At 35.8% G+C, this 12,428-nt stretch overlaps 1 protein-coding gene across 1 annotated transcript in view; it reads left to right on the top strand.

The window, feature by feature from the left end:
• The window catches only part of LOC140327489 (uncharacterized), a 10,258-nt gene extending 1,094 nt beyond the window's left edge, over positions 1–9,164 (top strand). Inside the window, exons 2-8 of the mRNA XM_072406876.1 lie at positions 1,120–1,241; positions 1,932–2,072; positions 2,609–2,821; positions 4,624–4,770; positions 6,289–6,402; positions 7,086–7,169; positions 9,030–9,164. Coding sequence (XP_072262977.1) covers positions 1,164–1,241; positions 1,932–2,072; positions 2,609–2,821; positions 4,624–4,770; positions 6,289–6,402; positions 7,086–7,169; positions 9,030–9,164 — 912 coding nt within the window. The 5' untranslated portion in view covers positions 1,120–1,163. The remainder of the gene's footprint in view (positions 1–1,119; positions 1,242–1,931; positions 2,073–2,608; positions 2,822–4,623; positions 4,771–6,288; positions 6,403–7,085; positions 7,170–9,029) is intronic.
• The last annotated feature ends 3,264 nt before the right edge of the window (positions 9,165–12,428 follow it).

Genomic DNA, 12,428 nt, shown 5'->3' on the forward strand with positions numbered 1-12,428 from the left:
AAATGGGATATTTTTAATCCTAAAAAAAGGCCCCCTAACTTTCCAGCCTAACCTCTTTTTTGTCATCCTCCTCCAACCTATAATCTCCAACTTTTTTGCCAACATCTGTTCTCCAGCCAACTCCTACCCAAGCGCTGCTTTGCTCAGTCATTTGTTAGCAAATGTTTTCAATCCTGGACCTGATCTGATCTAGGTTTGCCGGTTCCCCCAGGTTCAATGATGAAAGTTTATCTTCTCAAGTCTTGGAGAGCTTTAATAAATCAGTCCGGTTGTCTTGGCCTCAACTTTTATTGCCCTCTCTTTCCCCCATTTAGGTTTGCTGGTTTTCCCCATTCCACACACTTTTGTGTGGAATGTTTCCAGGGCCTGTCACTTTCACCTGCACAACACCTTCAAAATATGCTCCTTTTTGTCCTGAGGACCACCAAAATCCTTGTACATGCTCTTATCTCTCCTCTGGACTACTATAACATCCTCCTCTCTGGTATTTCACTAACCAGATTTCTACTATACAATCTATCATGAATACTGCAACCAGACTTATCCATGCTTCCCACCACTCCTCTTCTGCTGCATTTCTGCTGCCTTTCACCACTTAATCAAATTCAAGCCCTACTTTTCTGACCTGATAGAAAAATACACCCCTAACTGCGCTCTTCACTCCTCCAATGACCTTCTAATGGCTTCCCTACTTCCTGCACATTTAAAGAGCTCTTAAACCCATCTTTTCATACTCACCTACCCATCTTTTTCTGTCTCCTAAAGCCCCACTACTCAGTCACAATTCCATATCCCCCCATGGTACATCCCCCACCTCTTAGATTGTAAGTTATGTCCTCCTTTGTTATTGTTTGTATCTGTCTGTCATTTGCTACCCCTATCTAATGCACAGCCCTGCGTAATATGTTGGCATTATATAAATCCGGTTTATTATTAAACATAATAGTAAATCAGAGCAGAGACGAAAGGGTGTGACACTCTGGAGTTGCACATAGAGGCACACAGTAAACTGATATTGATTTACCATTGCCTACCTTATCTAAAACTAAAATATCAACATATTTTGCATATACTTACACTTGTCATAAAACTTTTAAATAACTGCCATGGCTTTTACAGGTTCAGCAGAAAAGTCCAGCAGACCCGACATTGTAAATGAGAGAATGCAAGAGAAGGCAAAGCAATCACTGATGACCAGATTTAAAATTTTGACCAAAAATGTTCCAGACAGTCAGAATGAGGTATTTGTGTTTATTTATTGTAGTTACTCCATAATATTGTTTAGTATTTGGAAATACATGCTTAAAAAGGTGATATGGCATGGTAAAAATCTGTTCTTCTGCTAGGGAGTCACTTGTAAATACCCCACCACAAGAAGGCTGTATTGTTTCTGGCTATGGCTGGTTTGTTCTGTACTCATAAAATGGAAAAATCAATTAAGTTACCAGTCCTGCAAAGTATTTTTTATTGTGCATGGCATGGCCACAAGTTACCAGCCATCAATAGTAATCTCCTTTAACACATTTCACACCATTCTTCACAAGTTGTGAAAGCTATAGTGTTTTTAGTAAACTTCCAATGATTTTTATAATCATTTGTATCGATGAAAAGCATTAAAAATATTACAACAGACAAAATGGGCCTGATTTATCAAAGTTCTCCAAGAATGGAAAAGATAGACTATCATAGAAGAACCTGGATGATTCAGCAAACCTAAAATAGATCTGGTCAGGGATTGAAACATTTGCTATGTAACAGCAAATGATTTTGTGAAATTAATTATTTTTATGAAATAAGTTTGCTGGATCATCCAGGTTCTCCCATACCATCTTCTCTAGTCTTGGAGAGTTTTAATAAATCAGGCCAAATGTTTATAAAACAAAAATAAAATACATGTAGAATTATATTTATAACACCTTTGTTGTAGACAGGAAGAATTACGGAATGTGTTGAGATCGATCACTTTTCCTGAAGAAATTGAAGTTTGTGATCAAGTTAAGGAATTTGCTGGAAAGACTGAATTGTATATTGGGAATGGAAAAGATATGGCGGCTGATAGACTTGCTCTGCAGGTAACACTCAAGTGTTGATTTATAGAAACTAGAACAAAGAAGAACTCAAACTCATTAAAGCACGATAAAACACTAATGAACCTTCATTTTTTTTATATCTGCATTGTGGGTGGGGAGGAGAAACCAAAATATTTAGTGGTGCTAATTTTATTAGTCTAATTATATTTGTTTTCATTTATAATTGGTTCTTCCAGAAATTAAATATTTTTCAATACAAATATTGGTTCAGGCAACTGAGGATTCCTTTATGTTTCTTTTCTAAATGACAACTGGATGGCAAAGTGTACATATAGTAATTATGATATGACCTTTTTTTAACAATCTATACAGCATGTACATATTTAGATAGATAAGTGATAATAATGATAATATTAATAAATCTAAATAAAAAATTTAATAGCTTTATAAGTTGACCCCTTAGTGTTTTTGGTGTTAAACTGAACATGCACTATATACTTGCATATAAGACCATAGAGAACAGACATGCAGGTAATTTTCCAATTCAGAAACTTATATAGTCCTATTATTTTATGCAGAAAATCTTGAAAGGATTCACTGTATTGGCTGATAGTGACGAAGAAGAAGAAACTTCTAGTAGAAATGTGAAATACAAGATAGCTGCACTGAAAAGTCTTGTAGTGTATGTGCCTAGTACTCTGCTCTATGGAGGAACAGAGATTCTTGAAATGCCAGGGACTAACGACAGTGATCCACTGGCAATGAATTTCATACAAGATGCCCTTGATGACGTAAGTATTATTTTTCTTCTATTTGGTTGCATTTTGGGTAGACATAATGAAAAGATAATTAAACTTTTTGTCCTAAAGGATTAGAGTGTAGTCACAGTGGGATCACAATCAAATTTGGGATTCCTTTTTAAAGTGGAAATTCTCTTAAAAATATTAAAACATTCAGGTCTATGAATTTAAATATGTTGAAGTATAGATGCATACACATGGTTAATCATTGTTGTTAGAAACAATCTTTCACAATCATTTCCAGTGACAAATGACTGAAAGATGAATGAACGATCGATATATGTACAGAGCCGTTCTGTTCTATGGAGAGGGGGAAAACAACAGAGCGGCGCTCCGTTATGCTCTCCTCCCTTGACTTCTGTTGCTGTTGTTCATCACAAAGGTGAACATGCCTGACACCTTGTATCGGGCAAGAATCATCCGAACCTAAGCTCTGCTATGTAAATGAAGCAAATTTAAGTTTTTTTTAGATTTTATCAGTAAGATCAGATAAAACTATGGTGCATTCAAATTTATAAAACTTGGGCTAAATGCTGTAAATGAATAGTTTTTTTTAATACACCCTCACAACAAGTTGCTACATAGTGACCAGGTTTAAATTGGTGGAGAGGAAATTTATAGAAAGTAAGAACATCTCAAAAAATTCTTTGCTCCGCTGTCTTAAATAGATTGCATATGTTCCTTTATGAAGCAAAAGAAATATCTCTTCTTCTCTTCTTGAAATTAATGTCAAGCTCCAGGTAGCATTAAAAAAATATAAATAAATAAAAACAACATTAAACTGAAATCAGCTAATACCATTTTTTAGGGCCACGACTAGAAAAACACACTGTTTTTTTCTTCTGGGCCATTATAATTAACTAGGGCTAGGTACACACGTGCAATTGTTCTTGTCCGATAATCGGCTCAGGGCTGATATCAGACGAGAATCTGGCCTGTATACAGTGCTCGTCGTCCATCGTCCGAACCAACCCCCTGGCATATGCCTGGACGATGGATAATGAGCGATTGTAATGGAAGTAAAAGCGGAGAGAGCGCAGTGGGGTGCCGCTCCGTCGCTTTCCCCCCCCCCTCTCCATGAAGCAGAACCTTGCTGTATGTACGGCACTTGTTCATGCATTGTGCAGTCATTAGTCGTTGGAAAGGATCATGAAAGGTCCATTCCAACGACAATGGGGGCATGTGTGGACATAGCCTAAGGCTAACAGCTGTAAAAGACAATACAGAATGTAAAATACAAGAGCACCTTATATATCAGCTCATGGTAGTGTAAATAAAATGTAAATGTAACTCCATATAACCACCTATAAATTAATATATGACAGTTTGTAAATGTGTTTAGGTGTTTTAAGACAGGCATTTAAAACCCATATATGAAAATTATGGGTTAATGGATGAGTTTATAAACGCCTGTATATGCTTTCTTTTGCTTTTAATGGATTGCTTGTAAACACTGCCATTGATTTTATTGTGTTTATAGGAATTCCTAGGAGGTTTTGGGTATTTATAAGCATATACAAATAGTTAAACACAGCAAGGAGCAATTTCTTTAAGGCTCAAAAATGTGCTGCTCACAAACACACAAGTTGCTCATTGGAATGAATAAGAATATCAAACATGGGTGTTTAAACACTGGGGAAACAATCTGTATAATTTAGCCTTGGATGGCTTGCTTTATGACATGAAGGCACAGAGTGACTCCCTTTGGTGTGTTAAAAATTATAAAAAATAATAAATATTATAATATTTTAGTATATTAAACTGCACCAAAAACTATTTGATTTGTCTTTTAGGTTGAAGTTTTGCTACTCCTGTCGGAGTATGGATTCCGTTTAACTGGTCGGGAAGTTCGAGACTGTCTGAAAAACAGCAGTTTTATCAAACAATGGATTAAAGATCCCCATAATTACAAGCTGATGTTTCGTTCATATCCAGAAAAGGTATGCTTTTTATTATCTACCTAATAAAATGGGTATTATTTTGGACAATGGTTATTGTTATGGACAATACAATGTGGAATGGCATGACACTAGAAATTCAGTTGCTGTCACTTTTTGGTCTGGATTTATTGACTAGTCCACAGCTTGTTATACAGTAAAAGATACCTGGGGTGTTTACTCCCCATTAACTAATTAAAATGGACAAAATAAAATAAAGACTTGAGAATGCTAAGGCATTCCTTCTTACCTCTCATTCTTTTTATATCTGAAGGACAGGATAGGATATGAGTGCTGGGTGTTTTGTAGGTGTATATAATATGTAATATGAAAAGAGAGGAAATCTGCATGCTATAGCAGATTTAGTAGTCAAGCTGCTCTCCTCCCGCCATGTGGCACCTGACTTCAGATTATTGCTCTGTCACTTCCATCTTCTCCCTTTCCTCTTTTAGGTATGGAGTCTCCTGCCTTTTTTTGCAACTTGACATGCACACATCATGTATATTCTGTGCATGTACATTGAGACTGTTCATTGAGCTATGCATGTGTGGCTGTCATTAGCTAATTGCATAGATTTCTAAAGGAAAGCAATTCTATTGCAGGAATTGAATGGAACAAATCATTGATTCTATCATAAACCCTTCCAACTGTCAAACTAATAATAATACAATTATCAAGTTCACATCGGAGTTACTGAAATCACAGCTTCTCTTATTTGCATATATTGATGTGTTTTAGCAAGTTTGGCACTACTATTTGGGCTGTATATCTAATGTAAGTAGCTGGAGGCACAGGTCAGCAGATTAGATTTATACTCTTTAACTGGTGGATCAACAAAAAAGTAGCTCATTCATATAGTCAGACTAAGAAAAATATAAAATATATATTCAGTTTATATTGTATACTGAGTTTACACTTGAAATATTTTCCAAAAATCAAGTAATTTCTCAATCAGGGTTTCTCTAAAAGTTGTCAGGGGTTCTTTTTGCAATGTTAAATTGGACCCTCTCAGTTCAGTTACCACTGACACTAATTATCTATTTAGCTAATTCACTGGCCAACAATGTAAGTAACATTCATGCCATTGACCACCAGGTTAAACCTATGAACTGAGCAGGAGATCCATGAAAGTTATTTCAAGGGTTCTCTGTGTTCAAATGGTTGGGAAAGCTAGATTAAGCAGTGTTTTTTTTTTTTATTTCATATTTAGCACTGTGTTTGGCAGGGAGTCTTGTAATTTAAATTACAATACCAATTTATACTCACTTGTAATATACATGACACATTCAACACTCCATTGGAATACCGTTTCATTCTTTCCCTATATCCAATTTAACTGAAGGTCCTAGCAAGTAGAACACTATTTCTAATAATTTCCATTTCCAGTGAATAGAAAAGCTTAAAAAAGTATAAAAATCATAGTGAGTGCAGAATAACCTGTTCTTCCTGTCTTTTCATTGACAAAGCATTGGATACTGCTGCATAATAGTTTACATAGTTTTGTCTACTGTGTTTTTTTAGAATCTTATTTATCAATTTGGTGCTAAAGACGGTGAGAAAATAGAGAAAATAATGCAAGAAGAGGATAAAAAAAAAGAAGAAGAGTTTCAAAAATTTAAAGACCTCTTGCAACCGGTATGTACACATACATACACATGCTTGGTATTAATAAAAAAAAACTGCTATATATGATATATGCTTTTATATACCTTCAGGTGAGTCCAATTTTGTTTACACTCTTCTATCTTAAACTGTAAGTCCCAGTACAGACCTTTGATCCACCTGTTGGTATTAGGAATGTGTAATCAGTCAGGGTAAACTTTATATGTGAGTATTCTTTATTCTACTGACCTAAACATCGCTTTAAAACCTTCAATTTGGATAAAAGTCTGTTAAGAAAGGGTGTTTTTTTTAATATATCTATAGTAGAAATAGGTAATTCTATAAGTGTGCTTAACCTCACAGCAGCTCTGCTGTGGATGGGTTAATGTGGTTTTTCCTTATCTCCAAAAGCACGTGCCAGGTATCCCATCAAGAAAAGTTGAGCTGCACAGTCAAGTAATAATTGTTCATTGCATAGCAATTAGTCAAAATTCACTCTTGCTCAGTCATACTAGTATTAGATGGATTGTGACTAATACTTTAGAGTAAAAAGATTTTTTCGGTTAAAAAAGCCTTTAGTGGTTTCTGGTTTCAGTCTAACTGCTAGTTATCTTGCTTGTAACCAATAAACTCTAGTTAGGAATACATTTGACAGTTATAAATTGACTACCTTATCTGATATTTTGTCTTCTGTTCCTTTCTTTATTTCTTTCGAGGTTCATCTTCCAAGCGAGATAAAACAAAAAATATTTTTCTCCACTTTGTTACCCGTGCTACACTCTTCAATTCTATCACTTGAGGTATGGAATGTATTCTAAATTCTTACCCCACACAATTACCTGACAGCCTCAGTGGGGTAAATGTTGATCACAAATGAAGATACCATCAACATTTTTTCACATGTTTCATATACTCAAATTACATATTGATCTCCACCTTTCTTGCATTATTTGTGAGACTTGTATATTTAAATATAGGTACATTATAAAATAGAGATTAACAAAAAAGTTAATATGATCAAACTCAAAAGACATATTGGTACTTCCTTCAAAAAATATGAAAATGTCGACTGGCTTGGTGCAATATCAGAAGGACTATAGCTTGCAAACAGGAATGACTGTCCTGGGAGTGATGTAATGCAAACTGCTGTCATTTTCTTTTCCTAAAAATAAAAGGGCAACTTTCCCTAGTGATATAATATGTTTTGTGTCTGCTGTACACACTCTAGAATTTTGAAGGTGGTCAAAGATCATTTGTCTTGAGCATCAATTATGTTGTGTATATGTGTAGCTTAAAGTGGAAGTATACTCGAAAAAAAACTCTTTCTTCAAAGGTTTTTTGGATGGGGTCCCATGTCGTCCTGGTATCCTCCATTGTCCAGGCCTAGAGGATGCGCAGGTGCCGCCATCTTTTTTCTCCTTCTTCCTCTGTCTTTGTATGTCAGGTGACGTAGATGGGGAAGAAAAAAAAAAAAGTGCCAATCTCACTGCTCATACATGAGATCGGCATTTTTCAACCCTATTGAAAAAAAGCATGCATGCTCAGAAGGAACAGCCAGAAGCCTCCTGGGATGCATGAATTATTTATCCAGGAGGCTCTGCATTCCCATTCAGCATTGATCGCTGCAGCATTTAAAAAAACAGGGTTTTAAACCCCCTCTCTAAAATAATGAAGGTAATTTATACCTAGTTTAGGTCCCCTTTAGGTAAAACAGGTTTGATTCTGAAGATCAAACTGAGTAAATTTTAAATTATTCTATATATATCAAATCAGATGTATGTATGTATGTATGTACTGTATGTGTTTGTGTGTGTGTGTTCCACCATCACTCGAAACCGCATGTAGACATTTCAACCAAACTTGCCATACATATGACTGGGACTCATGAGTACACCTGTCATCTTTGTACAGCGCTGTGCTATATGTCAGAGCTATATTTAGATGAAACGCATCGATACATTTCAACCAAACTTGCTAGACATACCATGACTCAGACTCATGTGAGTGCACCCCTGATCTTTGTACAGCGCTGTGCTATATGTCAGAGCTATATTTGTATGTATGTACCGGTATGTATGTGTTACATATATGGATGTGTGTTTGTGATAACTGGAGACTTTTCAACCAAACTTGCTATTTATATGACTGAGATTAATGTGAGTGCCCCAGTCATTTTTGTACAACACTGTGCTATATGCCAGAGCTATATTTGGATGTATGTGTGAATGTATGTGTGTATGTCATCACTAGGAAATGCATGGAGACATTTCAACCAAACTTGCTAGACATATGACTGAGACTCATGTGAGTGCAATGCTGATCCTTGTACAGCACTGTGGTATATGTCAGCGGTAGATTTTCATGTATGTATGTATGTATTGAAATCGAAAAACAGATACCCAAAATTTGTAAAGTTGATGTAATCCCTTGCATTATAGACTGCTGTTTCATCAGGAAATAGATTGTCCCAGTTACAGTGAAATTAGCTTGGCTAAATAGTAGCCTATTTAAAGTATTTAAAAAGTATAACTTCTAATAAATAAAAACAAGTTGTGGATGAAGGTCCACTTAATAGAAGACTAAATGAAATGTTCACATTAATTGTATTTATTGTCTCTGTAAGGTATTAAATGTTATTGGAATACTTTTGATCCATGCAGGGTGACCCTCGTGATATCCTGGAGAAGAATAATGCTTTTTTGAAAAATACTGGGATTGAATTATTAATTAAAGAAATTGATCAAATAACACTGCAAAGAAAAAAAGACATCATATCCGAGGTAATCTTTCTTTAAATAGTCCCTTTATGTATTAGAATTTGTTGTGTCCCTAACACAAGTTAGATTGAAATGCATGCAGATCGTGTGTGTCCTGCCCTCTGGAAGAGTTTTTTATTTGAATAAATAGTTTCTACTTTTTAGTTTAGGCCATTTTTTTGGCAGAACACACAGTCTCTAAGGTAATATTATCTGTTTATTTGGCCTATGACCAATACAAATTTTATTCACTTTCACAAGTACGTAATCCAACAACATAAAACAGGTTAATTTTCTGCTGTACCATCCAAACATCTCTTATGGAGTAATCTGTAGGTATTTATCCATAACTCAATTTATTGAGTTATTTGTAAGTGTACTATACTATATTGCAAAATGCACATGGACACACCGCCAAATATTGCTTTGGTTTACAATGAAAGGTACTGTTAATTCTACAGCATACTTATACATTTTACAATACATTTTACAATTGTGTGCTCCAATACTGGTGTAATTAAGGCCATAGCAGTCCATATGGTGTGGGAAAGTCCCTATAAATGAAAATGTTCAGCCAAATGAAACTGCAAATTCTCCAGTCCAGAATAGCTAAGACACACACAATGATTCTTTAGGAATATGGTAAGTCTTCTATAAAGGAGACTTTTGAGGCAAATTGAACTGCAAAATCTCTAAACTAGAAGAGTTGAAATAAGACACACACAAAGGGTTATCAGGAATATCATTAGTCTTCTCTGTTCAGTAAGGAGAATTAGTGCAGCTGCCATAGAATTGTAAATTTATTGTCTGCAGAAATTCTGCTACAGTCCATCCAAATGAAATTTTACAATTATGTCATAATATCAGATATTGTGATGATAGTGTTTTTTCTTCTACAAGTCTTGTAGGATTTTTTATTTGTTTTTTTTACCGACCTCTAAACCACCTCTTTCAGTACTCATTTGCGGTAGTGGTGGGAGGGCTCATAATTTGGATGAAGGCCCTGAGATCTCAAATACTTAAAAAGACGAGTAAGCTACTGATGAATAAAATATTTAGCTAAAGTTGGGTAGATAGTTTCCTGCACTGCTTCCATTTCTTTTCTAAAAACATATATCCGGAGTACTTCTCCCTAGTAGTGTACTGACTATCCTGACACCTCACCTGCTATCTATTCTTAATTTAGATGTACTTTGTGGTAAGATCAGTGACATATTTATTCACAATTAACACTGCCAACTGCCACAGAAAAGTTGCTGGGGAAAGGCCTCAGTACATTAATTTTTTTATATAGACCCTATGACCCATATTTATGTCCCTGGCTTCTAATTCTGAAGTAACAGTTTAGAGAAGACCCTTGTCTTTTCTAGCTTAACTGTAGCCCTGTGCACAAAACCAGATCTATAAATATTTGGTTTTGACAAGTTTTGTGGAGGAATTAAAGTACCTTTGGGTAAACTGGAAAAATGTGAAATACAAATGAGGTCTTAAAGACCAACACAGGCATCTCACAAATGCTCTATTTACTGTAAGGGTACACATTCTCTCAGACAGACTCGTAGTTATTAAAGAAAACCCTCAGAAAGCCCAAAATATGCTTTTATCATCTTGTGCCGAGATCTTGAGCAACGCTTTAGTCATGTCAACAGCTGTCCCCCCAGGATAGCTCACCATCCAAAGTGAAAGTCTAACAGCAAGAAAAACAAATAAAGCAATAGCTTTTGACTATAGTAAACAGACATAGAAGGTAGTGAATACAAGAAATTCATTTTCACACATATTTTAAGCCCTTGGACAGTTTGTAAAAGTTCAGATCTCGAGATAAAAAGTCATTGTTGCAAGCAGAAGGTTACATTGATGTCACAGGTTTCAAGTGCCAAATCAGTAGGTGGGGTTCTGAGTTTCCCATTGCTGGTGCTTAAAAGCTACAATTTCCAAAAGTACTATAAAACATGTTATAATCCAAGAAATTGTGCCTTACTTCAGCAGATTCAAACCTATAGACAATGTTCCTTTGTAAAATGTCATTGTAATTATTTGTACTGTCACAACATTTTTTACTTATAGTAAGCCCCCGCTCAGACTTAGGTGCATTTCCCAGCACTCGATTGCCCCCAGGACTTAGTGTTCAGGGGATGATGCCTGGGGAAGAGCTGGCAGGAGCCCACAAATAAAGCAGTACAAAGATTCCAACAGAGACAAGTCCAGAATACATAATCTATCCACCAGATGAAGTACATAACGGCAAAACACAAGCAGAGTCGGGCTCACAGGCAAAAGGTCAGTCCAGGCTCCATAAACTTACAGGGCTAGAAACAGACAAGGTCAGCAACAGTAAATCAGATGAGAAACTCTCCAGCACAGATTAGCCCAGTTTAACACCAGTGGGTACCAACAGGTACTGGTGAACTAATCAGCCTAAAATCCCCTTCAGCTGTGCACAGCCTCAGAGTGGTGCTGGGGATGCCAATAAAAAAAAAGTTAGGCTGCACGGCTAAAAGGCAGCAGGCGCTGCTGGTATCTTAGTTCTCCTGGCTGCTGAAAATGACAGAACGAACAGTTTAATACAGCGATGGCGCACAGAACGGTATCACCAGGCACATAGGAATCTCCTAACATTCATTCAATATAATACACACAAAGAGGTTAAAACATGTTTGTAAGCTAACATGTTGTAAACACCCTGACATACACTATGTAAAAAATAGATTTGCCTTAAAGTGTCGGTCTCCCCAAAACTGCTATGTTAGTACATTCTGAATGTAATATGATGTTGCTGTAAAAGATGCACAAGTGAGCAGAAACAACTGAAATTAATTTTTACAATACAGATTAATAGAAACAATGTAAGAATTTACAACTAGGAGATCTCTATGTGGGATTATCAAAGAAAAAAGTTATTGGTGGACTCCCAGCTTCGAATAAAATATCACTTTTGGATTGTATATCACTTACCAAATACAATATCTTTCTCCTGTAAATGAATGTAAGTGCTTTCAGTTTCTGTATCTTGTATTGCATAAACTGAAAAACTCCTACATGTTCTTTATTCCATCCTTGTGATATGTTTTCATGGATTACAAGTTCTTCCATGTTATATATCCTTTAGTCTTATTCTTCTTAGCCATAAACTTGTCTACGTTTGAATCATTCTTATAACATATTATATTGGAAGCTATTTTGCCTTATGTATCCTTCTCCATTACCACAAAACACTTTGTGGTCTATTTATAAAGTAGTATATCTGACATTCACCAAACATTCTCAGACTCTTCTGGGTCGCTATGTTTTCAGTGGCAGTGA

The sequence above is a fragment of the Pyxicephalus adspersus genome, chromosome 3, assembly GCF_032062135.1.
Source record: "Pyxicephalus adspersus chromosome 3, UCB_Pads_2.0, whole genome shotgun sequence".
In the NCBI taxonomy this organism is placed as follows: Eukaryota; Metazoa; Chordata; class Amphibia; order Anura; family Pyxicephalidae; genus Pyxicephalus; species Pyxicephalus adspersus.